The sequence below is a fragment of the Triturus cristatus genome, chromosome 1_2, assembly GCF_964204655.1.
Source record: "Triturus cristatus chromosome 1_2, aTriCri1.1, whole genome shotgun sequence".
In the NCBI taxonomy this organism is placed as follows: domain Eukaryota; kingdom Metazoa; phylum Chordata; class Amphibia; order Caudata; family Salamandridae; genus Triturus; species Triturus cristatus.
The window spans coordinates 85,233,400-85,250,164 of NC_140580.1; the positions used below are offsets into that span (position 1 = coordinate 85,233,400).

Genomic DNA, 16,765 nt, shown 5'->3' on the forward strand with positions numbered 1-16,765 from the left:
CCTATTACATATCCTGGAATTATGTAATAAATCCTGCAGCATTTGTTACCCACTTACAACTGTTTCTTGTGTCTTCTTTGGGTAACCTAATTTGGGGGGAGGGGGGAAAGCGGGGTGCCCCTGGGGGTACTATGCCGCTGACCGCGGCCCCCGCAGGGGGCCACTCGGCGGTCGGCGCCTTAGTGGCCCCGGGGCCCCGGTCACCCCTCCCCACTCCCTCCTTCGGGGGGGGCGGGGGCAGGGATCCTGACTGTTGCCCCCCTCCGTGTCGGGGGCCGGAAGTGACGCGCAATGCGCGTCACTTCCGGGCCCAGGTGTGAGGGGAAGGCTATTTAGCCTTCCCCCACCCTCACTGGCGACCTCTTTGTCGCCCACCTCGCCTTTTTACCCTCCCTACCGCTTACCCGGCGTAGGTGTGGTGGGGTGGAGTTTTTTGCTGAACGTTTTAATGTTTTCCTTTTCGTTGCAGGCGGAGTTACAGGGCGATCTGGAAGCAGGCCGGTACAAAGGGTACCTCTGCGCGGCACCACGTGGTGCCTGAGCCAAAACGAGGAGCCTCCAGAGAGGTCCCGGAAGCCGGTCGGCGCCCCGCTAGGCCTGCGGGCGGTTGTGGGCCTGAACAACCGGGGGCTTGCTATGCGACGCTCCGTCCCGAGAGGGGGGGTGTGAGTAGAATTTCAACGGCACGTGATCGAAAAAAGAATCACTTGGGGGGCAGCACTTGCGGGTCGTTCCCGTGCTGCCCGGCTCATCAGGCGGGGCAGGTGAAGTAGATGGCCGCCTGCCCTTGGATCGCCCGTAAGATAACCCACCTATTACATATCCTGGAATTATGTAATAAATCCTGCAGCATTTGTTACCCACTTACAACTGTTTCTTGTGTCTTCTTTGGGTAACCTAATTTGGGGGGAGGGGGGAAAGCGGGGTGCCCCTGGGGGTACTATGGAGAAAACCCTGGTAAGGTCTCACGAAAATGCTCATTGAAACACGACGACCTTCACAATATACATCTTCAATGGCCTTTTGTATGCCTAGTTTCTGTGTGAAGGGCATCTCCGACAAGTGCACGTGGGACTGCGAGACACGTGGAACCCAAGCTGCTCAAGAACAACTTGAGGTGTGATCCTCCACCACTTTTAGCCTCTCTAACAGAAGGTATCTATGGGTTGAGAATCAGGCGAGGCCATCTTGAAAGGGCTCCAACAAACCATTTTTTATGGAAGGAAGTTCCAATTTGACCGAATGAACTTCCTTAAACCCAAAACAGACTTCATATCGGTAAAGCCCTCTTTCAATTCCATCGTTGGAGTCAAGAGGGTAATGTGTTTGTAAAGTGTGCAGGGCAAACCCGGTGGATGCACTGTAGCTTTGTTCTTTGAGGACGCCATTAAGGATAGAAACAGCGGCCTCCTTGAGCATCACTCCCTCTGCTTCCTCTGAGTGTGATTTATTGTTATGAGGTAACATATGTTTGATGCAAGCCACAATCCACGGAAGGACGGTTTCTTGTGTCACTTACTAATCTTTACAAGAGACACCCTGGCCCAGGAAATTGTCCTGCACATTCTATATTTATAGCCTTGACGTACATAAAGCTTTGGCTTTAGCATTGGCTAACTCCGCTGTGAGTGACAGCTGCCCTTTTACATGGAGTGCATCCACCCCAAAACTAGCTCCCTTCAGTACAAAGGCTACTGTAGTAATGTCTGTTTTTAAAGACCAAAACATATTTTTACTTTTAAACGTTTTTTATTTATAATCTACTCCCCGAACAAGAAAGCTTTACATAGCAAAACAAGCACTGACAAAGCCGTATATCAACACCAAACCAATTGTGAACGGTTGTAATGGGGGCAAAATCTTTCTCTGTAGGGCCAGGTGTTGGCACTGTTTCGCTTATTTGGAATTCACTGTTTTGTTTGTGGCTTAGACTTCACATTTTCTCCAATGCAAAAAAGAGCGGTGTGCTTCGATGTGGGTGGAATGGGGGAAGATCATTAAAGAAAATAGTGCTCACCGACTTATAAAGCAGACCGTGTAAGAACACAAGTAAAAAGTCCAGTCGTTATGGGAGGTTACAAATGCAGACAAAGCAGTACCAAGGAGGACTATTAAGCCTATTCACAAATGAAAAGGAACGATTTCGCAAGGACAGTAACTAAAGCCAATTGAAAAGATGGTCGGGGAAATGGGCGGAGCTTCTATGCCATAGCACAATACAGCATGCCTCGCAGAGCAGCGCATGCGCTGCCTAGGCTCGTCCTAAAATTGCATTGAGGTTATTTTGAAAAAGGCACACAAATTACGCATGAACCCTAAATGCTAAGTGCATTTTTATTCCCTGTCCAATCTTCTTGACCGTGTTTGCTAATATCACATATTGGGCTTGTTCTTTTTAACTGGTAGTGATAACGGACTCCATCACACATTATTGGATGTGTTTGTTAATATCACAAATACATGTATGTTTTTTTGCTCAGTAGCATTGGTTATCCTTTTATGCGTACATTAGCTTTGTGGTGCACATTGCATATCACAGGTGTGTGTGTGATTTTGTGAGTGTCGCTTCTAGGGGGACCATAAGTACCACATCTAGAGTTTCTCCAAGATTGTTCTGCATGTGCACACAAAACATTACAAGTAGAAGATAACCTTTGGTGTAGCTTGGGGTCAAGGGAGTAGCCAGAAAAATAAAATACCCCCCTCTTTGAACCCTTACTGAATGACATTAAGGGCGTGAGTGAGTAAGCAAGCATGGCACTACCCACCAGATCATCATCCATCTTCCCATTCATCCATCACTTCCTTCTTTCCTCTTGTGTTCTCTCGTTGCATTTCCCCCCTCCCCATAGCTCCATCATGCTTTTACCACCATCGTCCCCAATCAAAATCAAAGTGAACAAAAACAACATTTTAAAAGCTTTATTTCAGAGAACTGCCTAGAGGCACCCCCGCTCAAGCTGCTAAAGTTGGGTGTTTATGACGCCCCTGCAGGATGTCTGGATAGATTACTGCCAGCTGAAGAGAACTTTGTCATCACTAAAAAATAGTCTCCACTTGCAAGCAAGTGCTGTTTAAACATAAGGCCAACATCTCAAGGTCGTTTGACATAAATGGAGGAGAGCAGGCTTCATCGCAACCCTAGCTGGGTTAAGATGAAAGCAGCCTATGGATTTAAGAGATTCTGGAATATATAAAAGTGCACTAGGATTGCTAGGAGCCTTGACATAAATATGGACTTGTCATATTTTGCCTTGAAGTGACAACCGAGCTTTGCCAGTGTGCTCCGAGTGAGTCTGGGAGCTGAGGACCATCAAAGAACGGTGAGAGCCTTTTGGTCAATACCTTCCCACCTGTGGTTTATCCTCTAGTGTGGCTCAAACCTCTAAAAAAAGGGTTTTTTAACCTGGCCAAAAGGTAATTGCAAATACACCCCTCTGAGAAGTCTGTGTAGTTAAAAATCTAGGTATACATTGATCCCAAATAGTTATATTTGAGCTGAGGATTGACTCCCACCTAAAATGGTGCCTTCTGGTTAGGTTTCATTCACCAAAAATTGCATCACCTGTTGGTGTGGTCTAAATGAAGAGAGGGTTGGGGTAATGGGTGGGGCATGGTCTGGAACTGATGGAGTTGCGCTCAGTCCAGCTCAGGCCTAAAGTACGATGGATACGTGGCAAGTTCTGAGTTTGGAGAAAAATTAGCTCTCGTCCTGCTAATGATGATTCTTGGAGTACATGGATTCAAGGTACACAAGGTGGATCTAAGAATGACTGCTGGTACAGAGTTCATCTTTAAAAAATCTGCAGCCAAACTGATTTTATAGATAGCACAAAGGAAGGAGAAGCATTACAACACTAACAGAAGAATTTTTTGAAAAACAGGTATACCTGTAACGAGTGGTGCTCTGGTGCTTGAAGAACCTGTGGAAACACAGAAATAACTTGTGTTAGAGCCAAATGCCAGGTTTCTAGAACTCCTATACAGACCCAGGACTACACCACAGAAGCAGACCCCAAACAGAATTTTAAGTGCATTTAGAAATCTACCCCAAAACATAATGCCGATAACTTGATGAACGTTCTATAATGATTTAATGTAATGTTTTATTATTTGAAATAGGACTTCAAATATTCACGAGTAGTGTAAGACCAAAGGTACCAGTAACTCCTCCCCATAGACCCCGGCAATCCCAGGGACTTCAGCCTTTTTATGTACCAGTCTAATAGAGGTTTGCCCTCTCAGAAAATGGTAATCTACTGGGCAGAGATAGTTTCATCTCAAACATCACTCAGGTTTGAAACTTATTGTTTGTCTCACCCAGTACCCAGCACCAGGAAAGAAGCTCCCACTGGCTGATTCAGCTGAGGCAGGCAAAGTAATCGCAGTCTTTAGGGCCACATTGGATCACTGAGTTCCATCAGCCACTAGTGGTCTAAGATTAAACCATTTATGTTTTGTTGCACATCTAGAGGGTTTATACCGAAACAGACCAACACTTTTGGAGCTGTGTCAAAAGGCAATTACCAGTGTAAGAGTGAGAAAGAGTTCACTAATGGGCTACTACAGGTGAGTGTCAAGGAGTATATACTCTTATTGCTCCCTAGATACAAGAGGAATTTCATAAACTGTAATTTCCAGAATTGATGTTGGCATCTTCCTTAAGAAGATCAACAATTGGGCATTAAGGCTACAGAAAGAAAAGTATGCAAAACACGAAAATACTAAATTCAACTAACACAATTTCACTTTGAGCACAACATAACCACAGCAGAATGGGTGTTCTCTAAAACCAACTTACCAGCTGCAGGGTTGAAATCCCTACTGTAGCTAGCATGCATATGAAATATTGTGTATCATTGTGCTCTACATGCTTTTGTTGTTACACCTCAGCTCAACTGAGTACTTCTGCAGTATAAGGAGTTCACCAAAGGTAGAACGTCATTTCATATGGGTGACTGCTTTCCCCATGTCAGGTCATGAGATGACAAATTGTTCATTGTAGCAGATTTATCGTTGAGGGATATCCGTCTTTTAAAATGAACCTTGTAATGAATTGATTGGGGTATTATTTGAGGGGGATGAGAACCCACTTCAAATATTAATCAGGATGAACCACTAAAGTCACTAAATAAACTTGTGCATTACCCTCTGCTAGCTTGGCACACAGCAGTCAGGCAATGTTTTAAGTATGCATGAAGTACCCAAACAGTAAAAAAGTGAAAACTCAACATAAGTAAATTCCCAAAGCAATTTTGGAGAAATACTTTAATAAATAAAACAACACCAAAACAACACAAATCCATAAGCAGAACTGGGGATATAGTTTTTTAAATTTCAAATAAAAAATACTGCTAAAAAACACAAAATGCCAACTGCAGTTATCTGAGTGCACAATACCAGGTCACAATAAAAGTTAAGGTTGGCCTCAATAAATTGCCAGGTGGCCTCAGAGACCAACTTTGTCCTGGTGGAAAGCTCATCTTTGGACTTAGAAACTTCTATGGAGAAAAAGTGGTCATCAACTAGTCGTCTGTACGCAAGTTGAATGCTAGATATGAAGTAGGGCTTGATGATGGCAGGCTGCTGAAGAGTGTGGGGTCCTGGTGCTGATGTTGCAAAGGAGAGAAAGCTCAGTGGATGCGAAGTCAGCCAACTGACCCTTGGAGTCACTTCTATGGTCCTGGGTTCAAGGCAAGCAGGTCTAATCTTCCTTTAGGTTCTTCAGACAGCAGGACAGTCCTTTTGATTTTTCACAGGGCTAGGTGTTTTCGGAGAAGAGGTCTGCGAGGTCCACTTTAATGCCTTGTGCCAGCCTGTGAGATGGGAAGACCTTTATCCATCCCTAAACCAGTTCTGGTCATTTCCTCCACTCTCACTGGGTTTGGTGCCAGCCTACCTAGGCTGATAAAAGATAGGTAGGCCTAGGTGGGAGGTTCATCCGCCAATTGCAAGACAGGTATCCTTTGAAGCTCAGGGAGGGGCTGAGCAAAGAACTCAGGACATCCTGTCAAGGGAGAAGAACCCTCCTCACACTCAGAGACATTGTCCACTGTCTGGGAGCAGTGCAAAACTAACTACAAGGGAGCCATCAGGAGTGAGGTGCCAGCTGGACACTGGTTGGAAAGTCTTTTGGTTTAGGCAGGAAAATTACCACTTTCTAAGAGTGTCAGCTCCAAAATAGCAATACAAAAACCATTGTAACCATTAAGTTAGATTTTAAATTACTATTGAAATGAGTCCTTCACTATTTTTCTACCAATTCCCAAAACTGAATTTAGGACTTATTAAAGGTGATAATGTAAACCAGTGTTAACCTATGGGAGAGCAAATTTTGCCACTGTGAAAAACGATATTCTTTTATTTCCATGACACGTAAGACATTAAATATTCATGCCTTACTTTTTAAATAGCATGCATCCTGCCCTACGGATGTTAAGGCCTACCTTAGAGTTGACTTTAAAGTATTTAAAAGGAACGTTTAGAACCGTCAAAAGGTTACTTTTGCCAGGTAGGATTGATAGTTTAAAAATTCTCAACCAAGGCTGCAGTGGCAGGCTTGGAGACATGTTTCACAGTGCGACTTATTAGCATAGTGAGTGCTGCAGCCCACTAGCTGCATTTACTTTACAGGCCCTAGGCATATGAGGCACAATTTACAAGGGATTTAAAAATAAATAAGGGTGCCTATTAGGGATATGCCAATTCCAGCATGTTTAGAGAGGTGTACACAATCACTTTACCACTGGTTAGCATAGGTGAAATGCACACATTTCTACAGCCAACAAAAATTGGTCCATGGGTTGTCATTGCTGAATCCTTACACAGTATCATGATTGGGACACCTCATTCCCTCAGAACGTGAAAGGCATATCTAAGGATTGCATTCAAGTGGTGGTAGGAGTACTCCAGTAGGGGAGGGTCCCCCAGGCCTCACAGTGTATCAATGACCACCAATTCTTGGGGGAAATGTGAGGGGTCATGGACAGGAACATCCAAATTTGGAAAAAAGAATGGGAAAATGGTACATTTTCAAGCAAAACTGAGAAAGCATGAAAGTTCATAAAGAAATTGTGAAAGTGTAGTTATGACATCAATAAAGAGATTTCATATGACAATGACGTAAGTATCTGCTTATTCTGTATAACGAACAACTGCATAACAGCCTTTGAGATAACAATGCAGTGAGTACCTTAGAGATTTATTTATTGATATACCTTTACAAATGAAATCTACTGAGGAAATACAAGTTATTGTGATTTGTTGAACTAGACACAATGAGACAGCACGAAACAAACATCAAAAGGAAGTAGGGCACCCTACAAGCGCTAGCAAATCTGAAAATAGAATGTTAATTGCTGTAACTAGCACTGCACAGGAATGAACAGCAGTGATTGTGCCATGTTACTGCAATATTTAAATCCAAAGGCTTTAGATATTACAGAAACTATTATTTAGCACATGATGACACACAACGCAATCACTCCTGGTAATTCCTGCGCTACAAAAATAACATTCTATTTTTAGATGTGCTATAATTGCTTCCAGGTAACAATCCACTCCTTAACATACCTACTGACTCCCTGCATCAAAGGTAAGTCAGGCCTACTGGAATTTCCTTTCTCAAAGATTACAATACACTAGAGCAGAGCACAGCCTGAGGCAATACCTCAGTGCCATCCCATGTAATCTTGTACCAGGCCCTGTGTTTTAGAGGTGTGGTACCGCGGCCAGGGCGACTCACTCCAGAATCTGGGGATCACGGTTCGATCCCCAGTGCCCAAGGTAGGTCAGCCCAGCACCATGTGACTCTGGGCAATAGCTTGCTTAATCTTCCCGACGGCCCCCAGCGCCTAGAGACCCTTATGGGTGATTGTTCGCGCTTTACAAATGTGGATTCATATTATTATTATCCTGACAAATGGCTCGAATTTTATTGGGTGCATTTGATAGTACCTGTATTCAACAAATCAGTTTATATAGGCTGCAAGCGCAAGCCATTTGTCGGACCATAAAGACAGTACACAGGGCTGAGGGCTCAGGAGTCAGACGGACTGTACATTGTTTACGATGGAAATCAATGACAGCCTGATCCTTTTGTGGAAATGTGATTTATATACGGAGAGAGAGGGTCGCGTGACCTGGTGCTGCAACTGGTGCTGGTGACGGTCATAGAGAGCTGAAGACACAGTGGGACTCTCTTATAGCAGGCGCCTGAATGGAGACTGGGCGTGACGGCAACTAGCATAATTGCAAATGTGGGCGAACACCTAAGAGGGAGAAGGAGAAAAAATATGCTGGGAATTTAATTTCCCCATTAAATTGCATTGGAGCGGAGGTAGTTTTATGAGAACGAAAGTTAACATAATCATTTTGGCTGAACAAAAACCATCTCTCATTCCACACAAAAGTATGTAAGTATGGTCACATGAGCTTTAACAAGCCACTGAGTGTCAGCTTGTGAGCCACAGTCACCATTAGGAACAACTTCCGGTGTCTGTCTTCAGTTCGCCAGGCAGTCCCTATACTTACCCACCCGTAGGATAAGTGCTAGAGCAGGCTTATTACAGTGCAGAATACAGCGCGTGCCACCAGAGTGGCAACAGCACCTGAGAGCTTGAAAATAGTGAAAAGAACAATATTACAAGTTGTAAAACACCTTCTGGTCCGGCATGTTTGTGCAATTTTATGGTACGTTAAGACCCGTTTTGTTTCCCCTCAACATACAACAGCCACCAAATTCATCCCCACAAATGCACTTTATCGGCATGTCTTCCATCCAGGTTTGAGAACAGGATTCCCCGAGCTGAAACATTTGCAGTTGATAGCACTTGCACTTCAGCAGGATAAGTTGTCATGCCCCATCAGAAAAGATATGGCCGGAGAATATTAACTTTGTCTTATGGAACTCACATTTCTCTGCATGGAAATTTAAACCAACATCAGTAAGCAACTGTCACCCTTGAGTGACAGCTTTGTCATGCTCCATCTGTGTAGCTCCAAAAACCAATATGCCATTGCTGTAATTGAAAGCATGCATGACAGGCTGTATGATATGTCGAATGACATCTTGGAATAGCTCTACAGCTGATGACACATCAAAATGTAGTCTCTTGTAACGGAACAGACCAGCATGTGTGGAAAAGGCTGTAATGTACCTGCACTTCTCCTCGAGTTACAACTGATGATATTTTTTATTCAGATCCAGGCAAGAGAAAACATTTTCCCACTTCAATTGTGTTATCATGTCGGCAATATGCGCACCTGGATGTTCTCTTTCAATGGCCTTGTTCGCATACTGTATATCCACACAGATGCATGCAGCTTCTTCACTGCCCTTTTGGGTAGTAACACTATGGGAGAAACTCATGGAGTTGGACCAGTAGAGCACTCAAAGATATCGCGCTTGAGTAAACATTCAAATTCCTTTTCAACAGCTTCCTGTAAGGTGAAAGGCAATTTGTCAATGTCTTTGAGCAATAGCAGGATATCCTCACTAAAGCATAATTGGATTTTCATAGTCTTGAGTTTCCCCAGCCCGTGAAACAACAAAGGGAACTGGCTTACTATTTTGTGATGAGCATTCATGTTATAGTTCATGGACACCAGTCCATATCAGCGGTTGTGTTGAAGCTGAGTAAACAGGCGCTTGACGCTGTGCCTTAAAATACATGAATGGGCGCTTGTACTTTGTTTTCTTATGCTTCTTCCTTGCCACAAATGAACCTTGACTTTTTAGTGGCATCGATACAGCCCGCGTATGCGCTTTAGTTTTTTCTTTATGGCATAAGTCAGGGCACTGGAGACAGTTCATTATATTTCTCCTCAGGTATAATATTTATTGATGCACCACTCTTGATAATGAAAGAACCATTGACCTTTAGTGTCATCTTCGGACAAGGTTTGAATGACTTTGGAGCTTTTTCATGTCAGTTTCTCCTGGACCGATGTTTTTCTTCACAGGCGGCTAGTCCAACAGACGCGTGCTTCTCCGAGGTGAACATCGACATGGCACAACCATCTTCTTCACTTTCACTTGATATTTGAGAAAGATTTAGATGTCAATCTACTTAGTTTGGTGTTGATTTGCCTTAGCTGATGTGGTCTCCTGGCCTTCTGGGCATGCACTGAACTTCCCTTCTGGAACGTTCGAGCCACCATACCTACTTTTGCTATTGCCTTGTACACCATCACAAAATAGTTCTCCTTTACACAGCCTTTGCAGACTTGCCCAATAGCGGGACATTTACCTTAATTTAGAAATGGAAATCCACATCTGAAACACAACTTCTTTTTCTGTGGAGAATTCACTTTGTCCCTCTGCCATGTGCTTTAGCTATTTTCTCACATTCATGACTGACTCATTTTGGGCACCTCCGCCTCTATGTCAGCAGCTTGTTGATCTGCACGTTCTTCAGCTCTGGCAGCAATGAGTGCTCGCTCCGGGCTGAAAGTTTCTTTCAGCATTTGTCGTCTGAAAGGGATCAGTCAATGACTTTTCGGCTTCTAACTTCCTAATCATTAAATTAATTGAACTTACAGTGTTTGAGATGCGTATCCAGTCCCTCAACAAATTTGCTCATGGTCTCGCCGCTTTCTGTTTTTCTTGACTGAAGATATATCTTTCATAATCTACATTTGGCATTGGATTGAATTTGAGATTCAAAGCTGCTTTAATTTGATTGTATGTAATTTCGTCAGCTCGCTGCATTGTCTTTATGACTTCTTTCACACCTTCACCAGCAAGATTCTTAAAGTACTTGATAATTTTCTTGTTATCTGCTTCTTCAATCACAACAATGAAATCATCAAATGTCTCTATCCAGGCAGTCCATCTGTCACCAATATTCAACTTTTTGGCGGTATCGAATGGCGGTGGTGGTTTCAAGAAGGTGGCAGCATTGTAACCATTAGTGTAACTTACTGACGTGGCGAGTACAGTTCTCTCCTCCGCTGCTTGGTGATCTTGTCCATGCAAAACATCCCTGAGACCTTGCAACGTACTGTCCTCTGGATCATCTTTGATAATGCCAGGAAAGTGGACCCCCTTCTCTGTTTCCTATGGAGAAGCAAATGGTCACATTTCCAATCCCCGCTCTAGGTGCTCTGCACTTCGGAAACCCTTGGAGGTGTTCTGAGCCCCACTCAGCAACTTTGTTGGGGTGCTGCATGTGCAACTCTGGGTGGCATGATGAATATGTGGCTTTGAACTGCGTAGTGGTGCTGTACCTCTTTGCGCGGACTTCTCAGCGGGTTCTTGGCCATTGATGTGCAGACTTTTCAATGATGCTTCCATTAGCATCAAACGCTTTTCACAGAACTGGGGTTGTGCTTTGACTCCACATATGCCAAATGTTGATTTCACACCGCGACGGAGGAACACGTGGCACGCACAAGCAATTTGCTGGATCACACCAAACTCTCTGTGAGAGCACTGTCGATCTTCAGGCTACTTATCCCCTATCTCATCACCAGCTGTAATGTCCTCGCCAGCTGGTGTACACACCATTGACTACGCCACACACGGAGCTTAGTACAACACCTTTTTATTCTTTTACGTGTAACTGCGAACTCAACATTCTAAACCTGCTTTCAATTCACTATGCTCTAACGCTTATGTCACAGACCTAAGGAATCAATCAGGAGCCACAAAGGTTCAGTCATTACATACTCACAAGACACTATGCAAGTTAGGGAAAATGCACAAAGCGGAAAGATGGAGGAAGAGAAAGAAGGAAAAACTGTCACAAAGGAAGAACGCAGGAACCCACAAGAGTGAGATAAAGGGACAGGGAGTATCTGTCAGTTGATTAAAGAAGCATTTGGTAAATTTAAGAGTACTCAATCTTGGTATTCTGTGTGCCAAACTTTTATTGCACAGCCCATCGGTTTCTGAGAAGAGGGTCGGGGCCAGCACACTATCTTTTTCAAACTAACCACTGTGCAGATGTTTCGGTGTTCTGTGTAAATCATTTAATTTCAATAAAAATATGGGATATATTTAGATCTTAAGCCAATCAGGCATCGGTTAGCGCTTGTTACATGAACTGCACATACATACTGCACCCACACCATAAAAATTATGCAAAGTCCATTTCATATGAAATAAATTACAAATTGCCTTGCAGAAACAGGCAATGGCCCTTAATGTAAACTATCCCAAAGCAAATTTCCTTTATGACCGTTAAAACGGCTTATTTCTCTGTCCCTCTTCTAGATTGTATCCCTCCTTAATTTGAACGCATCAAAATGAGTTTGCTGTGCTTTGCTTTTACTAAGGTTGGTGCAATTAAGGGCGGTGAATTAGTAATAACAAAGTTTTGCTATATTTAAATATGTTACCATTAACTCTAGAGGCATGCATATTCAGTTGCCTTTTGTTTTATTGGCAATATATAGCGAAGGGTCAGCACCCTTTAAACATACTGCGCTCTACACAACTTTAACTACACCACACACACACACACAAAAGCATAACGCAAAACCATTTTTATTTGAAATTAATTTTGAGTTGGTTGGCAAAGGCAGGTACAGTGCCTTTCACGCAAACTCTACCCCAGAGAAATGTATTAAAATACAACACTTTGCTTACAAATAGTCAATACGTCTCTCACAAAACAAAGACAGAAACAACAGCTTCATATACAGATGTGGTAAACGGAACAAAATATTTCCCCTAGCCAGAACCCAGAGGCAGGAAACTCTGCTAGAGCCGAGTGATGTCCAACACGGTCAGAATTTGAAAGGAGATTTAAAATCCAGAAAACTATCATCCACCCAGTACTTAATAAATGTGTAGACCAAGGCAGGTAGTATTTATGCACAGCGAGACGGAGCGTCCTAACCTTTAGAGACTGGGCCACTTGTAAAAAGTTTCTTGAACTAGAAACAAACATAATGAACCCCAAAAAAAGCCCAGCTATTAATGAATGTCAGGAGGGCCTGTCTCACTTCTTCATAAATGTAATCAACAACTCATTTAGGTTTGGCACCATTCCACATAGTCAAAATAGGCATCCCAGCCAATGAGATTCAGTTTTGTTCAAGAGCATCAAGTAAAGTTGCCCACTTACACATTAGGCAGTATTGCTTTTTCTGATGTTCTGCTTCTTTTTGTTGATTTCGCCTGACATTCAAAGCCAATCAGATTCTGTTTGGTTGAGTAACATGATGAAAATCCACCCTATCACAGGGCTTCTATGCATTTTTTCATTTTGCTCATGTTCTCAACCACTATAAAGGTAAAGGACCCATTTCATGTCAGGCGTGATACCGGCCTCAGGATTCATGACTGCTGGGTGCGGAAATGCAACCCGTAAAAACCAGGGAGGATATATACAAGGAAGTGGCGGAGAGAAGCGTTAGCCATCATGGCTTAACTCCTCTCGCCGGCACTTCTGAAACGCAAGGCTGCACACTATTTACAAGAAGGTGGTGCAGCCTTGCGTTTCCCCTGCGATGGCGCTACGTTTAGCAACTTAGCGCCATCGCACACACTCTTGCACCATAGTGCAAGGGTGTCTACGTGTATGGGAGGATTGTTTATGTGTAGGAAGGTGTCCCTTCCTGCACGTAAACAATTCTAAAATGCCATTCTGTCACTGTCAAGTGTGCTGCTTCATGCAGCACACATGAAAGTCACAAAATGCCATTTTTCTAAAGGATTGTTTATGTACATAAACAATCCATGGCATTTTGCTTTTTCCATGTGTGCTGCACAAGGGAGCACACATGAAATAAGCAAAAATGAGGAGAAATGATGCATTTCTACTCATTTTGCAAACTTAAGACCAGGTTTTACCTAGTCTTAATTTGGGCGCTGCCACCTATGTACGCCACCCTTGTACATAGGGGGCAGCGTCAAAAACAATGGGTGTTGCGGTGGAACGCCCACTGCAACACCTACTGCCCACTCCTTTCACGCTAATGATAGGGTGAAAGAGGGCCTTATTTGCAAGGCAGTGTTAAGCCACGTTAAGTGGCTGAACGCTGCCTTGTAAATAAGGCACAGCCCCTATCGCCACCACAATGTCGATAAAAGTGACATTGTGGTGGCGATAGAGGCTTGCACATATGACCCTAAATGTGCTTCTCTGGTATTTTCCTTCTTCTTAAAACAATAGGAAAATGTGTGTAAACTAGGCCCTGAATCGGGGACCACGTGTGAAAATGGACTCGGTAATTCCATATACTGCATGATTTCCATCAAAGTTGAGCCCTGTAACTTGTAACTCCAAGTAATTGGAGGGAGATACTGGCTGAAATCATCAAATCCCACCACACTATCTCTTCATTTAGTAAATTAGCATTCTTCACAATTGATGAACCTATAAATGAGGCATTTGTACTAGACAGTTTCACTTTTTTCCCTCAAAATATCTGCACCAAAATGACCAAATATTCAATATATCTCTAATCGTGCTGCACTTTGTAGAGACAGTTTTCGCATGTTGCACAAATCAAGATCCCTTTGGGAAATTTCTTTGTAAACGTAAAAAATACTTTTGCTTTGGCCCACCTCTCCTCCCTTATAACTTCTGCCACTCTAGCAGCTATCTGTATAAAGTTTCTTCAAGTTTGCTTGTATGAATTGGGGGCGCGGCTTGACACCTACGGGATGAGACTCTGATCCCAGGAGCTCCCGGTGAGATTCCCATATCCAGGTTCATCCTGCCGTAATTTGCTGTCCCTGCCGCATGTGGGGCCTCAGGTGTTCACTGACATCACCTTGGACACCCCCTGGCTGTACGAGAGGTGAGTGGGGCATCACTTTAGGTCACTGAGCGACCCCACTGTGGTCCTCACACAATGCGAATTCAAGGTGGCGGCCCCTGAGTAGGCGGACACCTGAAAGTTGAAGCAGAAATTGCTCGCTGGGCCTCGCCCATTGCAGTACGTGACCCCAACAGCGAAGAGCACTATTGAGGAATGGCCATCAGGGGCCATGACCTCACCCGGGCAGAGTGCCCACTACTGACGAGAGGCCACAGGTGGGACAGCTGGGCCCTGCCTTTCCCTGATGGCTGGTTGATTGCGGCAGGCTGTGGAGCGGATGCTCCAGGGGCTTGATCGAGGGAGCTCCAGTTGCCTTCTGCTGCTGCAGAGCCCACAAGAACTTTGATCGGGCCCATGAGCTGATAGGAGGGGTGCGCCCCTCACTGCGGGATGCTTCCAGAGTGGCATGGTGTACAGCTCCGCAGAGGAGACATTTGAGGATCGGCCGGCTGAGCGTAGTAGGGTCCCCCACTTACCCATGGGGTCAGGCACCCCCGCTGACACCACTGTGGGCCCTCAATAAGCTCTGCAAGGGACCCTCGAGAAGGGGCCTCTGAGCGGCCCATTGGAGGAGAGCCTGTGGTGGAAGGAGGCACAAGGCAGGATCGCCAGGGGGCTAAGTTGCCTTCCCGACTGCATCCATCCAGCGCCAGAGGCAACCACTGACATTGAAGGACCAATGGATTGCACGCTCATGTGCAGCCTGTCTGACTGGGAGGCACAGCTGGGACTGGGACTGCAGTATACCATCCAGAGGTGAGACTCCTGAGATGGACATTAGTGGATTGTCTGCCTGGAGAGCCCCTCCCTCTGCCTTCATACCAGAAACTGGGTCCTGGAAGGCCTGCAGGTGCAACTGCTGCTCTTGGGGGCAGACCTGCCCTATAGGCCTACTTGCAAGATTGTGATCCCTGAAGGGGGCCTTCTCCCCACTATGCCACTTGTGCCAATGGTGTAGTAGGTGTGCGTATTACCTTCTCTAAACAGCATCAGCTCCTTACCGGCCCATCGTTGGATGCATGCTCTGCTCTTCCTCCAGTACTTGATTGGGGGGCACTTGCTGCTGGACCTTCCTTTTTCCCTGCGCACCCTGCCTACCCCTATGGGACCACTCTACTGCTCTGTGTGACTCCTTCTGTGCTGTGGGTAGCTCCCCTGTTACCCCCTAGATTTCCAACCACCACACTACGTCTCTACTTGTGATCCCTCCTGGATGATTCACAGAGGGTTGTCCCGGCGGAGCCTCACTCACACTGTGGACTAGATGATACCATGCCCTCTCCCCCATTCTTAGTGCCCAGACCACCATCTTGCCCTGCTGTCTCCCCCCTCTGCAAGTAAGTGGCAACAACAATGCTGGAAAGAAACTCCGGTAGCGAAGGACCCCTCGAAAGTTGGGTGTGAACCTATCCCACCTAGAGAGCTGGTACAGGTCACGCAAGACAAGCTGTACTCTATCCTTCTAGCCATCAGAGATTCAAAGGAGACTTTAGAGCACAAGATCGATATGGTGGTGGCGGACCTAGGTCTGCTCACAGCGAACCATCATACGCTAGCTGATCGCATCGCGAGAACTGAAACAACTCTGCAGGAAATAGTCCTAACAATGAGGGACCTGAAAACCCGATTGGAAGATTTAACTAAGAAGGTCTGAATACTGGGGGAGCAGGCTGAGGACTCAGAAGGTCAGACCCGCTGAAAAAACATGAGAGGGGTTGGGATACCTGAAAGAGTGGAGGGCACGGACATGGTTGCATTTCTTGACTATTGGCTCTGACACGTGTGGCCCCAAAGTGCATCTCCTCTTTCTTCACCATGGAGCAGGCACACAGGTTACCGACATTCCCTCAACCACCAGGCAGACCATCTTGTCCTATCGTAGCCCACCTTTTGCATTTTCGAGACCGCAACCACACCCTGAAATGTGCCAGTGACTTTGAGGAGATCAATGTTGACAATAGCAGCGTACTGATCTTCGCGGTCTTCACCT

The 16,765-nt window shown here is 45.0% G+C and overlaps 1 protein-coding gene across 10 annotated transcripts in view; it reads right to left on the reverse strand.

Annotated features, from left to right (window-relative positions):
- Nucleotides 1-16,765, reverse strand: part of LOC146866846 (scavenger receptor cysteine-rich domain-containing protein DMBT1-like) — a 1,139,300-nt gene that overhangs the window by 951,661 nt on the left and 170,874 nt on the right. For all 10 annotated transcript variants that reach the window (XM_085602006.1, XM_085601995.1, XM_085601984.1 and 7 more), the window contains exon 7: nt 3,891-3,923. In XM_085602006.1, coding sequence (XP_085458132.1) covers nt 3,891-3,923 — 33 coding nt within the window. The remainder of the gene's footprint in view (nt 1-3,890; nt 3,924-16,765) is intronic.